The sequence below is a fragment of the Anguilla anguilla genome, chromosome 3 (genome assembly GCF_013347855.1).
Source record: "Anguilla anguilla isolate fAngAng1 chromosome 3, fAngAng1.pri, whole genome shotgun sequence".
NCBI lineage: Eukaryota > Metazoa > Chordata > Actinopteri > Anguilliformes > Anguillidae > Anguilla > Anguilla anguilla.
Window position 1 is genome coordinate 9,930,469 of NC_049203.1, and position 18,982 is coordinate 9,949,450.

The 18,982-nt window shown below is 41.1% G+C and overlaps 3 protein-coding genes and 2 pseudogenes across 25 annotated transcripts in view; all 5 read right to left on the bottom strand.

The window, feature by feature from the left end:
• Positions 1–18,982, bottom strand: part of LOC118223390 (protocadherin gamma-C5-like) — a 247,865-nt gene that overhangs the window by 133,091 nt on the left and 95,792 nt on the right. The window contains exon 1 of one of the 23 annotated variants that reach the window (XM_035409831.1): positions 4,072–6,642. The exons of the other annotated variants lie outside the window; for them this stretch is intronic. Coding sequence (XP_035265722.1) covers positions 4,072–6,525 — 2,454 coding nt within the window. The 5' untranslated portion in view covers positions 6,526–6,642. Of the gene's footprint in view, positions 1–4,071; positions 6,643–18,982 lie in introns of those variants that run through there. 23 annotated transcript variants of the gene reach the window in all.
• On the bottom strand, positions 807–3,402 carry LOC118223397 (annotated as a pseudogene).
• LOC118223406 (protocadherin gamma-A10-like) lies at positions 7,549–10,246 on the bottom strand. The gene is given in 2 exon segments (XM_035409903.1): positions 7,549–7,776; positions 7,779–10,246. Coding segments are annotated over 2 exon segments (2,265 nt in total). The 5' UTR covers positions 9,940–10,246; the 3' UTR covers positions 7,549–7,672.
• On the bottom strand, positions 11,227–14,339 carry LOC118223399 (annotated as a pseudogene).
• On the bottom strand, positions 15,779–18,387 carry LOC118223542 (protocadherin beta-16-like). The gene has a single exon (XM_035410225.1). It carries the CDS (start codon positions 18,206–18,208, stop codon positions 15,779–15,781), a length of 2,430 nt encoding a protein of 809 aa, XP_035266116.1. The 5' UTR covers positions 18,209–18,387.

Genomic DNA, 18,982 nt, shown 5'->3' on the forward strand with positions numbered 1-18,982 from the left:
CAACATGTTTTGTTCAGGGTGAAAAATTCTTAAATTGGTAATCATAAAGCGAGTAGAACAAGTCAATTGCGTCAGCTTAACTAAGGACATGCTGTCCATGACAATGGTGCTGAATCTGAGAGCCGCTCTTTTCAACTCACCGTGTTAATTCAATAACGGTTACAGTATAGACTAAACAAAACTTCCTACGAAAGACATCATTGAACAACATATATAAAGTTGTGAAACTGATTTCTCGGCAAAATAAATACTTATTAAAGAAAAGTGCACCATTAAGGAAACTGTAAGATAAACGATAAAAAATAAGAAAAAAAAACACGGCAGCGTTGACAGTTTCAAAAATAGCGTAAGACTGCTGAGGCGCTATAGGTATAGCACAAGAATGCTAGGCGGAGATGCAGTTTAATTGTTAAGGAAATGCAGAGTTAAATGTCCAGTGCTAATTAAACTTTGATAGTGTTAATTCAACCCTTTACAGATAACATTTGGTCCCACATTCCAGAGTGTGTGGGTTTTGTAACTCAAATAGTGTGGGTTCAATTTACAGGACAGTGCCGCTGTTCCTTTGAGCAAGGTGCTTACCCAGAACATAACCAGCTACATAAATAAACTGCACGCAAACATATGTAAAAAATCTAAGCAAGTCGCTGTGGATAGGAGCGTGTGCTCAATGTAGAAATGTAATATAACAATGAATATTAGAAAACTGCATTTACAAATGATGTAGATTCATTCATTCTATAAGTTAAAAAATCGTTAATTCCACTTCAAAAATCAAAATGAGAAAGACACAATCTCACCTGCAGCGGTGATTCTGGCTCGTCCAAGATGTTTGTCTCTTTCGGCACGCGCTGCAAGGTTTCTGAAGAGCTGGGATCCACTATTAAAACGCTCTGACTGCAGGGTCTGATGAACTTACAGTCACTCTTTCTGGAATCTGTGGTCCTGCACACCTCGTAATTGTACATGTGCTGTAGAGTTCCTGTACCTCCAGCGTCTGCGTAACTGGGTGGATAATACGGAATAACTGGCAGATTGGATTGATAGAAGATGCGCGACTGTCTCCATCTGTAGACTTTTACTGATATTATTGCCACCAAGGATGAAACGAAGAGGAAGGAAACTACAGCCAATGCCAATATTAAATAAAACGTTAAGCTGTCGTTGTAATCCTTTTCGTGCGTAAATTCAGTAAATTCAGAGAGCACTTCCGGGAAGCTATCCGCCACCACCACGTTCACATTGACTGTAGCTGAACGACAGGGCTGCCCGTTGTCCTCCACTACAACAGTAAGCCTATGTTTCACCGCATCTTTATCAGTGACCTGGCGTGAAGTTCTTATTTCACCATTCTGCAGGCCCACTTCAAACAACGCCCTATCTGCCACTTTCATTATTTTATATGAGAGCCAGGCGTTCTGTCCAGAGTCCACATCAACAGCGACTACTTTCGTGACAAGATAGCCAACATCTGCTGAACGAGGCACCATTTCAGCCACCAGAGAAACGCCAGTTTGCATTGGGTAAAGAATCTGAGGACTGTTGTCATTCTGGTCTTGGATAAAGATGTTTATTGTTACATTACTATGTAATGGAGGAGAGCCCCCATCTTGTGCCTTGACAATGAGTTTAAACTGCTTCATTTGCTCATAATCAAACGATCTGACTGCGTATATAACTCCACTGTCCGACTTCACAGAAACATATGCAGAGATCGGTGCTCCCGCCACATCAGTTTCTTCTAAAATGTAGGATATTCTGGCATTCTGATTCCAGTCAGAATCATGAGCTGTCACGGTACATAAAGACACGCCGGGGGAATTGTTTTCGGCAATATAGGAGGTGTAAATGTCCTGATGAAATGTTGGAGCATTGTCATTCACATCTGATACTTTAAGGTTCAACGTTTTTGAAGTTGAAAGAGGTGGTGAGCCCAAGTCAGTCGCAACTATTGTGATATTGTAGTCCATTATTTTTTCACGATCAAGACCGGCATCAGATACCAAAGTATAATAATTTCGTAAAGACGATTTTACCTTGAAGGGGATGTTTTGGTTAATTGAACAGCTAATCTGGCCATTTTCACCAGAATCAACGTCTTTGACATTAAAAATGACTATCGTAGTTCCGGGAGGAGAATCTTCCGGTATTGGGCTGGAGAATGACATGATATTTATTACAGGAGCGTTGTCATTGACATCGACTACTTCCACGACAACTTTGCTGGAATCGGTTAGACCACCTTGATCTTTGGCTTCGATTCTAATTTCGTATTTTTTTATCTTTTCATAATCTAATTGTCCTGAAACTGATATAGTGCCAGTGTTTTCATTGAGGCTGAAAATGTCTGCCACATTCCCATTCAGGTTTGAAAATGAATAGGTTATTAAACCGTTTGACCCACTATCTGCATCACTCGCATTCACGGTTGTGATATACGTGTTTTCTGAAGCGTTTTCCAAAACAGTCGCTCGGTACACCGACTGGTTAAATACTGGGGGGTTGTCATTGGCGTCCAGAACAGTCACCTCGATATTCACTGTTCCAGATTTCTGAGGATTGCCGCCATCCACGGCTATTAATTTTAGAGAAAGGCGTGGCTGTTCTTCTCTGTCTAAGGGTTTCTGAAGGACCATTTCTGCATATTTAATCCCATCTGGATTTTCGTGCTGCTTCAGAATGAAATTGTCATTCGGTGTTAAAATATAATTTTGAAGAGAGTTTACACCCACATCAGAGTCAACCGCGCTACCTAAAACAAAACGCGCAGCCGACGCAGCCGATTCGCTTATTTCAAGTTTAATTTCATTCTTTTGAAAAACCGGAGCATTGTCGTTTACATCAAGAATTTCTACAGTAACGTGGTGCAGTTCCATTGGATTCTCAAGGATAATTTCGAAACTGAAGCTACAAGGAGAAACCTCTCCACAGAGTTCCTCCCTGTCTATTCTTTCTTTTACAACCAAAACCCCTTTGTCTGTCTTTAGCTCTGCGTACTGATCGCTGTCCCCGGTCACGATACTGGCCCTACCTGACTGCAGTCTTTTTAGCTCCAATCCGAGGTCTTGGGCGATATTGCCTATTAGTGATCCCTTTTTCATTTCCTCTGGAATAGAATAGCGAATCTGTCCATAAGCAGCACGTCCAATACACGAAAGCAATAATATCAGTACTTGCCATCGAAGTCTTGTACACTTCTGCAATCCGTAAATATCCGCATGAGCCAAAGCTGTATTTCCCATATTCCTGTTGCAGGCTTTACCCACAGCAAATAAAATAAAATCAAATTCAAATAAATGCGATGAAAAGATAAATTCTTGACTGTATCTCCATCAACCACACGTAACAGAAATCCAAGCGCTATTTCGACTGTGAGTCTGTCTGACCAGCTCTAAGTATCCGTTTTTGTCAACACGGAGATATGGGAGGTCCTTCGGAAGACTACCTCATAAATTCACTGCACTATTCAACAGCGGCACTCAGAGTCCAACTCCAGAAGGACATGCGTGACGGTGTACTAAAATAAAATTCCAAACGAGTTATTTTTCGTCTAATAATAATAATAATAATAATAATAATAATCAATATAGGGCGATACAGCACAAAGTGCTTACATACAATTAAAAGAACTTGGTTAAAATGATCAGGAGCTAAAAAAAAAAAAAAAACACAGAAACAGAACAGAAACAATAAAACAAAACAAGAAAAATAATTTACCCGGGCACTATAAATTACTCAGCCTTGTTTGCGGTGTAGATAATCAACGCAAATCCTTTAACTGATTAAACCCTTAAGTGCTTGTGATAATGCTTAGCAGTTAAGAATACGACGAATTTCCTCACGAAATTGGAACAATAATCAAGGTTTATGCATCATTTAAAATATGACAAGGAGAGAAATTAAACATATAAAGCTTCACCAACACATCAGCATATTGGAGGTTTTATATACAATGCAATGTATGTTTACTGTGTGCACCCATGTTAAGTTACGTAAGCCTAAATGGGACAAAAAGTCCGTCCATAAAATATACCCATGGAAGTAAATAAATCCTTTAAAAAATTATCTCACCTGTAATGGCGATTCCGGCTCGTCCAGGATGTTTGTCTCTTTCTGCACGCGCTGCATTGTCTCTGCACCGCTGGGGTCCACTGATAAAACGCTCTGACTGCAGGGTCTCATAAACTTACAGTCACTCTTTCTAGAGTCAGTCGTTCTGCACACTTCGTAATTGTACACGTGCTGTAGAGTTCCTGCGCTTCCAACCGAGTCTGCGTAACGGGGTGGATAATACGGGATAACTGGTAGATTGGATTGATAGAAGATGCGGGATTGTCGCCATCTGTAGATTTTTACTGATATTATTACAACTAAGGATGAAATAAAGAGGAAGGAAACAACAGCCAAGGCCATGACTAAATAAAAAGTGAGGTTGTCGTTGTAATTCCTGTCCTGCGTAAAGTCCGTGAATTCAGACAACACTTCTGGGAAGCTATCCGCCAGTGCCACGTTCACATTCACTGTAGCCGAGAGAGAGGGCCGCCCGTTATCCTCCACTACAACAGTAAGCCTTTGCTTCACAGCATCTTTATCAGTGACCTGACGTAAAGTTCTTATTTCTCCATTCTGTGAGCCCACTTCAAACAGCGCTCTGTCTGTAGCTTTCAGCAGTTTATATGAGAGCCAGGCATTCTGTCCGGAATCCACATCAACAGCGACAACTTTAGTGACAATGAAGCCAACCTCTGCTGAAGGAGGCACAATTTCAGCTGAGACAGCAGTCTGTACCGGGTAGAGAATCTGAGGGGCGTTATCGTTTTGGTCTTGGATAATGACTGCAACCGTCACGTTACTACTCAGTGGAGGCGATCCTCCGTCTTGCGCTTTTACGCGGAACTGGAAACCCTTTATCTGCTCGTAGTCGAAAGAACGCACGGCATGGATTGCTCCGCTCTCTGAATTCACAGAAATGAAGGATGACACCGGAATTCCACCGACCACAGACTCTACTAGGAAGTAGGATATGCGAGCATTCTGATTCCAATCAGAATCACGCGCTCGCACAGAAAATACAGACAACCCTGGCACATTGTTTTCCATCACGTGGGCAGCGTAGGAGCTGTGCTCAAAAACAGGCGAATTATCGTTCACATCTGATATTTTCAGAGTGATGGTTTTGTTGCTGGAAAGCGGAGGTATCCCTTTATCCACAGCTGTAAATGTGATATTATATTCACCATTGCGCTCCCTGTCCAACGCGCCCTCAGTCAGAAGAGTATAATAGTTTTTTAAAGTAGACTTAATTATAAATGGGACGTTTGTATTGATTGAACAGTCTATTTGTCCATTCATACCCGAATCTGGATCTTTGACATTAACAATGGCTACAGTCTTGCCGCTCACAGAGTCTTCTGAGATAGGACTGGAGAACGAGGTAACCGCTAGCATAGGCGCATTGTCGTTGACATCAATAACTTCAATAATTACTTTTGCTGAATCCATAAGCCCCCCTTGGTCTTTCCCTTGTATGTTGAGCTCATATTGTTTGTTCTTTTCATAATCAATGTGTCCCATCACTGTTATTGCGCCGTTGTTCTGGTCTATTGAAAATAGTTCTGCAATCTCAGATGAAATGCGAGCGAAATGATAAGTCACGTGACCGTACAAACCATCGTCTGCGTCCGCTGCACTCACAGCCGTTACCAGGGTGCCTTTGTGTGCGTTTTCAATGACCTCTGCTTTATATACAGATTGTGTAAAAACTGGTACGTTGTCGTTAAAATCAAGAACCAAAATGATTATTCTAACCGTGCCAGACCTCTGCGGCTCGCCGCCATCCACGGCAGTCAGTGTTAGTACCAGGCTATCCTCTTTCTCTCTGTCTAAAGGCGTGTGCAGAAACATTTCCACGTATTTACTGCCATCTGGGCTGGTCTGGATTTTAATATTGAAATGACTGGTTGGGTGTAATGTATAGCTCTGCAGCGCATTGATGCCGACATCGGGATCTGTGGCGCTCTCTTGTAAAATGCGAGAACCCGGTAGAGCGGATTCAAAAATTTCTAATTTAATCTCATTCTCAGTAAAGCGCGGAGCGTTGTCATTCACATCTAATATTTCTACCACAACACTGTGCAGCTGCATCGGATCCGACATTATCATTTCAAAGCTTAAACTACACGGGGTCGTTTGCCCGCATAGCTGTTCTCTGTCTATCCTCTCTCTGACAACCAGAATCCCTTTGTCTAAATGTAGTTCAATGTACTCACTGCTGTCGCTGCTTACAATTCGTGCACTGCCGGATTTCATTCTTTTCGGGTCGATTCCCAAATCCTGAGCTATGTTACCCACAAACGAACCCTTTTTCGACTCCTCGGGGATAGAATATCGAATCTGCCCAAAAGCAATCTCGACGAGGCACAAAACAAAAAAAAACTGATTTGGAAAAAAATGAACAATCCGTGTGATTGAGAAGGCATTCTGCCCTCTGCCATCTCTCTTTAGACGTGAACCTGAACTAAACATGGTAAATGGCGAAATCTGTATCCAAATTCGGACTGATCGACTAATAAGAATAATATTTGGCTTCGTATTCCATGCAAACAGGTCTCGCTGCGTGGTACTACTCACAAAGCGATGATGGCCGAGGAAGTGGCCCGAGCCTCCCTGCCTCCGAATCATATGCCAGGCAAAGAGATGGGCGGTGCAAGACTATTCAACTTCCAGAGCTTTCCCGATCAACAGCGGCACTTAGAGTACAATGTACGCAATGCAGACAACGAGTCTAGTATGAACTAATAAAAATAAAAATAAAAACATCTCTTAAAGGCATTTTTCTCTTCGATTTAGTGCTCTATTCGGTCATTACGCACTCAATTTTAGTCTGAGCGCAGCCTAAATATTCATATATAAGTTTGTGACTTGTACTGCATAGTATCTCTTAATTGTTCATAGGGTTTTTGCTTTTAACTCCAGTGCGATATGCTGAGAACCGACTCCAGCCCCATCGCGTTAACCAGCAACGGCACACAGAGAAATTAAGTGGAATTACATCTCTAAAAAAATGCCATACCCATTCTTAATTGGAGTTGACTATTATTACACATTCACACTTTTATTCTACAATATCGATTACGCAAGCACTTACATCGTAAAAAACATTCATTTATGTTCAATGCATGGATTAAGTGTTTACCGCAGAGGTCGCAATTGTTTAATTTAATGCTAGATGCATTCAATAATTAGAAAATAACGTTGTTTTACATTTTCTAACTTTAGAACGTTTATATCCAATGCATAGTCGAAATGTAAATGTCGCGTTATCACAGGAGAAAGGTGCACGAGGATGCACAAATAACCGAATATATATTTCATATAAACTGTCAATACAAACCTTGATCAAACACCCACTATCACACTAATATGTTTCAGGACCATTTAACATACATGTAAAAAAAAAAGCATTATTTGAAAGAATATTCGACAGCACATTTTTAAAAATCATATTCATTCATTCATTCATAAAGCAGTAGTAACACTCACCAGCGTTGAAGATGCTCCGGTTGGAGACTGCTCCTTTTGAACATGCGGCATTGTCTCCATATCATTTATGTCAACACTCGTGAGGCTTTGACTCATGGGTCTCAGGTACTTAATGTCACTCTTTCTTGAGTCAGTTGTTCTGCACACCTCGTAATTGAACACGTGCGGTAGAGTTCCTGTACCCCCAACGTCTGCGTAACGGGGTGGATAATAAGGAATAACTGGCAGATTGGACTGATAGAATATGCGAGATTGTCTCCATCGGTACACTTTTATCGATATTATGACGACTAGAGATGAAATGAAAAGGAAGGAAACTACTGACAAAGCCAAAACTAAATAGAAAGTCAAGTCTCCATTGTAATCCTTCTCTTGCGTAAATTCTGTAAATTCGGAGAGCACTTCCGGGAAGCTGTCGGCCACCGCCACGTTCACATTGACTGTAGCTGAGCGTGGGGGTTGCCCGTTGTCCTCCACTACAACAGTAAGTCTTTGTTTCACAGCATCTTTGTCAGTGACCTGACGTAAAGTTCTTATTTCTCCGTTCTGTAAACCAACTTCAAACAGCGCTCTATCTGTAGCTTTCAGCAGTTTATATGAGAGCCAGGCATTCTGTCCGGAATCCACATCAACAGCGACCACTTTAGTAACAAGATATCCAACATCTGCTGAACGAGGCACCATCTCAGCCACCAGTGAGACCCCAGTCTGTACCGGATATAGAATCTGAGGTGCGTTATCATTCTGGTCTTGAATGAAAACTGTGACGGTAACATTACTTGCCAAAGGGGGTGAGCCTCCGTCCTGTGCTTTCACTAGAAATCTGAACTGCTTCACTTGCTCGTAATCAAAAGATCGTACTGCATAAATAACTCCGGTTTCCGAGTTAATAGAGAAATAAGAAGCTATCGGGGTTCCACTGATATGTGTTTCTTCTATGATATAAGATATTCGAGCATTCTGATTCCAGTCGGAGTCCATAGCCGTCACTGTAAATATAGACAGTCCAGGAGAATTATTTTCCATGACATAAGTAAAATATGCGCCCTGTCCAAAGACGGGAGCATTGTCATTTACATCGGACACCTTAAGATGTAAGGTTCTGGTACTCGAGATAGGAGGCGAACCGGAGTCAGTCGCAGTTACTGTAATATTGTATTCTGGCACGGTTTCCCGATCAAAGGCGGCGTTGCTGACCAATGTGTAATAATTGGTTAGTGAAGATTTAATCTCAAAAGGGAGGTTACCGTCAATAGAGCACGTTACTCGACCATTCCCTTCGGAATCTGAGTCTTTGGCATTTATAATTGCAATCGTAGTGCCCAGAGGAGCGTCTTCAGACACCGGACTAGAGAATGACATGATATTTATCACAGGAGCATTATCATTTACGTCGATGACTTCAACAACAACCTTACTGGAATCTGCTAGACCACCTTGATCTTTGGCTTCGATTCTAATTTCGTATTTTTTTATTTTTTCGTAGTCGATTTGTCCTGCAACTGAGATCACACCAGTGCTTTCATTTAGATCGAATATGGCCATATTCCCCTTAAGGTTTGAAAACGAATATGTTAGTAATCCATTTAAACCGCTATCTGCATCACTGGCATTTACCGTTGTGATGTATGTGCCCTTTGCCGCGTTTTCAAGCACAGTCGCTCTATACACCGACTGGTTAAAAACGGGTGCATTGTCATTAATATCTAAAACGGTAACCTCTATATTCACTGTACCGGATTTCTGTGGGTCGCCGCCATCCACAGCCACTAACTTTAGAGAAAGACGAGGTTGCTTCTCCCAGTCCAAAGGCTTCTGAAGGACCATTTCTGCGTGCTTAACCCCATCTGGATTCGCGTGCTGCTTCAGAATGAAATTATCCGTCGGTGTTAAAATATAATTTTGAAGAGAGTTTACTCCAACGTCAGGGTCCTCTGCGCTCCCCAAGAGGAAGTGCGCACCCAACGCAGCCGATTCGCTTATTTCAAATCGAATTTCATTTTTCGGAAACGTCGGAGAATTGTCGTTTACATCCAAAATTTCAACAGTGACACGGTGCAGTTCCATCGGATTTTCAAGAATGATTTCGAAACTGAAGCTACATGGCGAAATCTCGCCACAAAGCTGCTCTCGGTCTATCCTCTCGCCGACAACCAACACCCCTTTGTCTGTCCTTAGCTCTGCGTATTGAATGCTGTCTCCAGTAACGATACGCGCCCGACCTACCTGCAATCTTTTCGCATCTAAGCCCAGGTCCTGAGCTATATTACCAATAAATGACCCCTTCCTCTGTTCCTCTGGAATAGAATAACGAATCTGTCCGCTTGCGGGACTGAAGTACATAACGCATATGAGCAGTACTTGCCATTTTAGTGTCGAGAAAAATTTCCACCTCATGTTTGTGTACAATAAATCCTCTTCTTTCCGTGATCAGTCGAGAATTCTACCTTGCATATATCCTCGCTCGGTTGGATTAATCACAGCGACGCTAAGTAATGCTACTATTTTAAAAAACCAGACCAGGTTAGACCTGCGCGAGGTGTTCGAAGAAACTACGCTCGTGGAGCCCTTTGAGTCTCTATGCCCTGGTTCTCCTTACAGAGACAGTAATATGGGAGGGCCCTCTGCTGATAGCACAACAAATTATTGATTCCACCGACCAACAGCGACACTCACAGTCGAAACACAGAACAAAAATAAGATTATAAAATAATAAAATGCAACAACTAATACTATTTTTTTATAATAATATACAGATAATGTCTAACATTCCGCATAAGTACAACATTAATTATAAAGATTGTTAGTTTCAGAATGTTATTTGGCAAATGAATGTTCAAAGCCGCAATGTGGATAACTAAAAGAATGCAAACTTCAGCAAATGAAAAGTTAATAATTATGACGTTCCATAATTATCAACATGTTTTGTGCAGGCTGCAAAATGCTTAAATTGGTAGTCATAAAGCGAGTCAATTGCGTCAACTTAACTAAGGAATTGCTGTCCATGACAATGGTGCTGAATCTCAGAGCTGCTCTTTTCAACTCACCGTGTTAATTCAATAACGGTACGTTACAGTATAGACTAAACAAAACTTCCTACGAAAGACATCATTGAACAACATATATAAAGTTGTGAAACTGATTTCTCGGCTAAATAAATACTTATTAAATCAAAGAAAAGTTTACCATTAAGGAAACTGCAAGATAAACGATAAAAAAGAAGAAAAAAACATGGTAGCGTTGACAGTTTCAAAAATACCACAAGACTGCTGAGGCGCTATAAGTATAGCACAAGAATGCTAGGCGGAAATGCAGTTTACTTGTTAAGGAAATGCAGAGTAAAATGTCTAGTGCTAATTAAACTTTGATAGTGTTAATTCAACCCTTTACAGATAACATTTGGTCCCACATTCCAGACTGTGTGGGTTTTGTAACTCAAATATTGTGGGTTCAATTTACAGGACAGTGCCGCTGTTCCTTTTAGCAAGGTGCTTAACAAGAAAATAACTAGCTACATAGATAATCTGCACGCAAACATGTGTAAAAAATCTATGCAACTCACTGTGGCTAAGAGCGTGTGCAGGAAGAAATGTAATATAACAATCAATCGTTCATTCTATAAATTATAAAATCGTGAATTCCATTTCAGAAATTAAAATGACAAAGACACAATCTCACCTGCAGCGGTGATTCTGGCTCGTCCAAGATGTTTGTCTCTTTCGGCACGCGCTGCAAGGTTTCTGAAGAGCTGGGATCCACTATTAAAACGCTCTGACTGCAGGGTCTGATGAACTTACAGTCACTCTTTCTGGAATCTGTGGTCCGGCACACCTCGTAATTGTACATGTGCTGTAGAGTTCCTGTACCTCCAGCGTCTGCGTAACTGGGTGGATAATACGGAATAACTGGCAGATTGGATTGATAGAAGATGCGCGACTGTCTCCATCTATAGACTTTTACTGATATTATTGCCACCAAAGATGAAACGAAGAGGAAGGAAACTACAGCCAATGCCAATATTAAATAAAACGTTAAGTTGTCGTTGTAATCCTTGTCGTGCGTAAATTCTGTAAATTCAGACAGCACCTCCGGGAAGCTATCCGCCACCACCACGTTCACATTGACTGTAGCTGAACGACAGGGTTGCCCGTTGTCCTCCACTACAACAGTAAGCCTATGTTTCACCGCATCTTTATCAGTGACCTGGCGTGAAGTTCTTATTTCACCATTCTGCAGGCCCACTTCAAACAACGCTCTATCTGCCACTTTCATTATTTTATATGAGAGCCAGGCATTCTGTCCAGAGTCCACATCAACAGCGACAACTTTCGTGACAAGATAGCCAACATCTGCTGAGCGAGGCACCATTTCAGCCACCAGAGAAACGCCAGGTTGCATTGGGTAGAGAATCTGAGGAGTGTTGTCATTCTGGTCTTGGATAAAAATGTTTACTGTTACATTACTATGTAATGGAGGAGAGCCCCCATCTTGCGCCTTGACAATGAGTTTAAAATGTTTCATTTGCTCATAATCAAACGATCTGACTGCGTATATAACTCCACTGTCCGACTTCACAGAAACATATGCAGAGATCGGTGCTCCCGCCACATCAGTTTCTTCTAAAATGTAGGATATTCTGGCATTCTGATTCCAGTCAGAATCGTGAGCTTTCACAGTACATAAAGACACGCCTGGGGAATTGTTTTCGGCAATATAGGAGGTGTAGATGTCCTGATGAAATGTTGGAGCATTGTCATTCACGTCTGATACTTTAAGGTTCAACGTTTTTGAAGTTGAAAGAGGTGGTGAGCCCAAGTCAGTCGCAACTATTGTGATATTGTAGTCCATTATTTTTTCACGATCAAGACCGGCTTCAGATACCAAAGTGTAATAATTTCTTAAAGACGATTTTACCTTGAAGGGGATGTTTTGGTTAATTGAACAGCTGATTTGGCCATTTTCACCAGAATCAACGTCTTTGACATTAAAAATGACTATCGTAGTTCCGGGAGGAGAATCTTCCGGTATTGGGCTGGAGAATGACATGATATTTATTACAGGAGCGTTGTCATTGACATCGACTACTTCCACAACAACTTTGCTGGAATCGGTTAGACCACCTTGATCTTTAGCTTCGATTCTAATTTCGTATTTTTTCATCTTTTCATAATCTATTTGTCCTGAAACTGATATAGTGCCAGTGTTTTCATTGAGGCTGAAAATGTCTGCCACATTCCCTTTCAGGTTTGAGAATGAATAGGTTACTAAACCATTTGACCCACTATCTGCATCACTCGCATTTACAGTTGTGATATACGTGCCTTCTGAAGCGTTTTCCAAAACAGTTGCTCGGTACATCGACTGGTTAAATACCGGGGGGTTGTCATTAGCGTCAAGAACAGTCACCTCGATATTCACTGTTCCAGATTTCTGAGGATTTCCGCCATCCACGGCTATTAATTTTAGAGAAAGGCGTGGCTGTTCTTCTCTGTCTAAGGGTTTCTGAAGGATCATTTCTGCATATTTAATCCCATCCTGATTTTCGTGCTGCTTCAGAATGAAATTATCATTCGGTGTTAAAATATAATTTTGAAGAGAGTTTACACCCACATCAGGATCATCCGCGCTACCTAAAATAAAACGCGCACCCGACGCAGCCAATTCGCTTATTTCAAGTTTAATTTCATTCTTTTGAAAAACCGGAGCATTGTCGTTTACATCAAGAATTTCTACAGTAACATGATGCAGTTCCATTGGATTCTCAAGGATAATTTCGAAACTGAAGCTACAAGGAGAAACCTCTCCACAGAGTTCCTCCCTGTCTATTCTTTCTTTTACAACCAAAATCCCTTTGTCTGTCTTTAGATCTGCGTACTGATCGCTGTCCCCGGTCACGATACTGGCCCGACCAGACTGCAGTCTTTTTAGCTCCAATCCGAGGTCTTGGGCGATATTGCCTATTAGTGATCCCTTTTTCATTTCCTCTGGAATGGAATAGCGAATCTGTCCATAAGCAGCACGGCCAATACATGAAAGCAATAATATCAGTACTTGCCATCGAAGTCTCGTACACTTCTGCAGTCCGTAAATATCCGCATGAGCCAGAGCTGTATATCCCATATTCCTGTTGCAGGCTTTACACACAGCAAATAATATAAAACCAAATTCAAATAAATGCGATGAAAAGATAAATGCTTGACTGTATCTCAATAAACCACACGTAACAGAAATCCTAGCGGTATTTCGACTGTGAGTCTGTCTGTCTAGCTCTAAGTATCCGTTTCTGTCAACACGGAGATATGGGAGGTCCTTCGGAAGACGACCTCATAATTTCACTGCACTATTCAACAGCGGCACTCAGAGTCCAACTCCAGAAGGACATGCGTGACGCTGTACTAAAATAAAATTCCAAACGAATTATTTTTCGACTAATAATAATAATAATAATAATAATCATCTATATAGGGCGATACAGCACAAAGAGTTTACATACAATTAAAATAACTTGGTTGAAATGATCAGGAGCTAAAAAAGCACAAGGAACAGAAACAATAAAACAAAACCAGAAAAAATAATTTACTCGGGTACTATAAATTACTCAGCCTCGTATGCGGTGTAGATAATCGACGCAAATCCTTTAACTGATTAAACCTGTAAGTGCTTGTGATAATGCTTATCAGTTAAGAACACGACGAATTTCCTCACGAAATTGGAACAATAATCAAGTTTTATGCATCATTTAAAATATGACAAGGAGAGCAATTGAACATGAAAAGCTTCACCAACACATCAGTACATTGGAGGTTTTATATACAATGCAATGTATGTTTACTGTGTGCACCCTTGTTTAGTTACGTAAGCCTAAATGGGACAAAAAGTCTGCCCATAAAATATACCCATGGAAGTAAATAAATCTTTTTTAAAATTATCTCACCTGTAATGGCGAGTCCGGCTCGTCCAGGATGTTTGTCTCTTTCTGGACGCGCTGCATTTTTACTGATATCATTACAACTAAGGATGAAATAAAGAGGAAGGAAACAACAGCCAAGGCCATGACTAAATTAAAAGTAAGGTTGTCGTTGTAATTCCTGTCCTGCGTAAAGTCAGACAACACTTCTGGGAAGCTATCCGCCAGTGCCACGTTCACATTCACTGTAGCCGAGAGAGAGGGCCGCCCGTTATCTTCCACTACAACAGTAAGCCTTTGCTTCACAGCATCTTTATCAGTGACTTGACGTAAAGTTCTTATTTCTCCATTCTGTGAGCCCACTTCAAACAGTGCCCTATCTGTGGCTTTAAGCAGTTTATATGAGAGACAAGCATTCTGTCCGGAGTCGACATCAACAGCGACAACTTTAGAGACAATGAAGCCAACCAATGAAGCTGAAGGAGGCACAATTTCAGCTGAGACAGCAGTCTGTACCGGGTAGAGAATCTGAGGGGCGTTATCGTTTTGGTCTCGGATAATGACTGCAACCATCACGTTACTACTCAGGGCGGTGCAAGGCTATTCAACTTCCAGAGCTTTCCTGATCAACAGCGGCACTTAGAGTACAATGTACGCAATGCACAAAATGAGTCTAGTATGAACTAATAAAAATAAAAAACACATCTCTTAAGGCATTTTTCTCTTCGATTTAGTGCTCTATTCGGCCATTACGCAGCCTAAATATTCATATATAAGTCTGTGTCTTGTACTGTATAGTATCTCTTAATTGTTCATAGGGTTTTTGCTTCTACCTCCAGTGCGATATGCTGAGAACTGACTCAAGCCCCATCGCGTTAACCAGCAACGGCACACAGAGAAATTAAGGAGAACTACATCTCTAAAAATAAAATGCCATATTCATTCTTAATTGGAGCTGACTATTATAAATTCACATTTTTGATCTACAATATCGATTACGCAAGCACTTACATCCTAAAAAATATTTATTTATGTTCAATGCATGGTTTAAGTGTTTACCGCAGCGGTCGCAAGTGTTTAATTTATTGCTAGATGCATTTAATTATTTGAAAATAACTTTGTTTTAAATTTTATAACTTTAGAACGTTAATGTCCAATGCATAGTCGAAATGTAAATGTCGCATTATCACAGGAGAAAGGTGCACGAGGACGCACAAATACCTATCACCCTAATATGTTTCAGGACCATTTAACAGGTATGCATGTAAAAAAAAAACACATTATTTGAAAGAATATTCGACAGCACATGTTTTAAAAAATCACATTCATTCATAAAGCAGTAGTAACACTCACCAGCGTTGAAGATGCTCCGGTTGGAGACTGCTCCTTTTGAACATGCGGCATTGTCTCCATATCATTTATGTCAACACTCATGAGGCTTTGACTCATGGGTCTCAGGTACTTAATGTCACTCTTTCTGGAGTCAGTTGTTCTGCACACCTCGTAATTGAACACGTGCGGTAGAGTTCCTGTACCCCCAACGTCTGCGTAACAGGGTGGATAATAAGGAATAACAGGGAGATTGGACTGATAGAAGATGCGAGATTGTCTCCATCGGTAGACTTTTATCGATATTATGACGACTAGAGATGAAATGAAGAGGAAGGAAACTACCGCCAAGGCCAAAACTAAATAAAAAGTCAAGTTGTCGTTGTAATCCTTTTCGTGCGTAAATTCAGTGAATTCCGAGAACACGTCTGGAAAGCTGTCCGCCACCACCACATTGACATTTACTGTAGCGGAGCGAGAGGGCTGCCCGTTGTCCTCCACTACAACAGTAAGCCTATGTTTCACAGCATCTTTATCGGTGACCTGGCGTAAAGTTCTTATTTCACCATTTTGTAAACCCACTTCAAACAGCGCCCTATCTGTTGCTTTTACTAGTTTATATGAGAGCCAGGCATTCTGACCAGAGTCCACATCAACGGCCACTACCTTAGTTACCAGATAGCCAACATCTGCTGAACGAGGAACCATTTCAGCCACCACAGTGGCACCAGTATGAACTGGGTAGAGAATCTGAGGTGCGTTATCGTTCTGGTCTTGAATAAAGATTTTAACAGTTGTGCTGCAGCTTTGAGGTGGTGAGCCCCCATCTTGTGCTTTGACAAGCATTTCAAACGACTTGATCTGTTCGTAATCAAACGAGCGCACTGCATACATCACACCTGTGTCAGAATTGACAGAAATTAAGTCGGAAATAGGAGAGCCATTTACTTGTGTATCTTCAAGGAAATAAGAGACTCGAGCATTTTGATTCCAATCTATGTCGCTGGCGTGAACAGAAGCTACTGATACTCCTGGAGAATTGTTCTCTATCAAGGTAGTTTCATACCTGTTTTGCTCAAATACTGGTGCGTTGTCGTTCACATCTGTCACTTTTACCATAAATGTCTTATTACTGCGGAGAGACGGAACGCCTTGATCTTCTGCTGTGATTGTAATGTTGTACTCAGAGACAGTCTCGCGGTCTAAAATGCTGTCAGTTACCAAAGTATAATAATTTGTCAATGAAGATTTTATCTTGAAAGGTAATGATGGGCTAACAGTGCAGTTGACCTGTCCATTCTTCCCCGAGTCCAAGTCTTTAACGCTAATGATAGCAACGGTAGTGCCTGGCACAGAATCTTCTGAGATCATATTAGAAAAAGATGTCATCGCTATAACGGGAGGGTTATCATTAACATCGATTACTTCAATTATTACTTTGCATGAGTTAGATAGAGATCCTTTGTCTTTCGCGATTACATTCATTTGATGATGTTTGGACTTTTCAAAATCTATATTACCCAAAACTTTAATTTCTCCATTGTCGGGATTCATGGAAAACAAGCTGATATTCTGCTGTGTGGCCTGATCAATGTAATACGTAATATCGCCATTGGTGCCCTCGTCTGCGTCAGTCGCGCTGACGGCCATAACTAATGTTTCCTTTGGAGAATTCTCTATGACGGAGGCTTTGTATACGGCCTGCTTGAAAACAGGCGCATTGTCATTGGCATCTTGAACAATGACTCGTATATTCACAGTCCCCGTCCGCCTAGGGTTCCCCCCGTCAGCTGCAGTCAGTGTTAAAAACATCTCGCTCTGCTTTTCCCTATCAAGGGGACTCTGCAGAACCATCTCTGCATATTTACTCCCGTCGGCGTGGCTTTGCTCTTTAAGATTAAAATGTGTGGTGGGTTTCAGACTGTAGCTTTGAAGCGTATTTACACCCACGTCGGCATCCACGGCGCTGCCCAAAATAAAATGAGCTCCGATCACCGCCACTTCGCTTATATCCAGTGTAATTTCTTTAGTTGAAAATACGGGAGAATTGTCGTTAATATCAAGAATCTCCACTGTAATACTGAACAATTCCATTGGATTTTCCAGGACCATTTCGAAACTGAAGCTGCAAGGAGACGTCTGACCGCACAGCTCCTCTCGGTCTATGCGTTTTTTCACCAGCAGAATCCCTTTGTCCGCATTCAGGCCCACACAGTCACTGCTGTCCTCGGTAACAATACGAGCACGACCCGATTTAAGCCTCCTTACATCCAATCCCAAATCCTTTGCAATATCCCCTATCAGAGACCCTTTCACCATTTCTTCTGGAATCGAGTATCTGACTTGTGCCAAAACCCCATTAAAAACAATCACACACACGAACAACTGTACCTGCCACTGGAGCGAACGTTGCTGCTGCTGCAGAACCATTTCAGTCCTAATGATATAAATAAGTTGTCCAGTAAAATATTAAATACGAAATAAATCCGCAACTGGCTTCACTTACGATAAAACAAATCGAGCAATCCGTGGTGTGTAGGCTACTTTGAACAATGCTGGTTCGGAAAGATAGTGGAAAATCTGTCCTCTCCTCTGCTCATGTTAAATACAATTTGATGGGAGGGGTTGTGAAAGTACAGCAAACCTCTGTCTTATTGACCAACAGCGGCACTCAGAGTCCACAATGGAGACTGGCAGCCCTATACGGGATACAGCTTGAAACTAGGAAGTGTGACATTTCTCAGACCAAGAGGAATAAGACGTTCGTCTGTGTTTTAGGTTTATCTGAGCACTGTATGTCATGTTTTAACACGTTTTAACACTTCTTTATCAAGAATGTTAAATGTGTAATTTGAATCACACTTGGACTGGTGTTTGTGTCTTTGCCACAATATTTTTGAGCGATCAAAAGAGAGATGAGATGGAAAGAAGAATAAAGAGAGGGCCAAGTTGTTTTTTTAAGAATGCAGAAAAATATGTGTACCAATGCTTTTAATATGGCTTGTTTAATATTACTTATTAGAAATTTCAATAATTTAGAACACATACGGATTTTTAGAACAAAAATGTGCTCTACTCATTTGCGTATGCTCACGTATTTACGGTTAGAATTTACGTAGAAAAGGTTTTTTGTCGACATTATTATTATTATTATTATCAATTTGATCAAGAGTAGCTACTGCAGCTATTATAATTATAATGCTA

Excerpts from the sequence above, each read along its gene's own strand:
- LOC118223542 (XM_035410225.1), bottom strand. The coding sequence starts at position 18,208 with ATGGTTCTGCAGCAGCAGCAACGTTCGCTCCAGTGGCAGGTACAGTTG.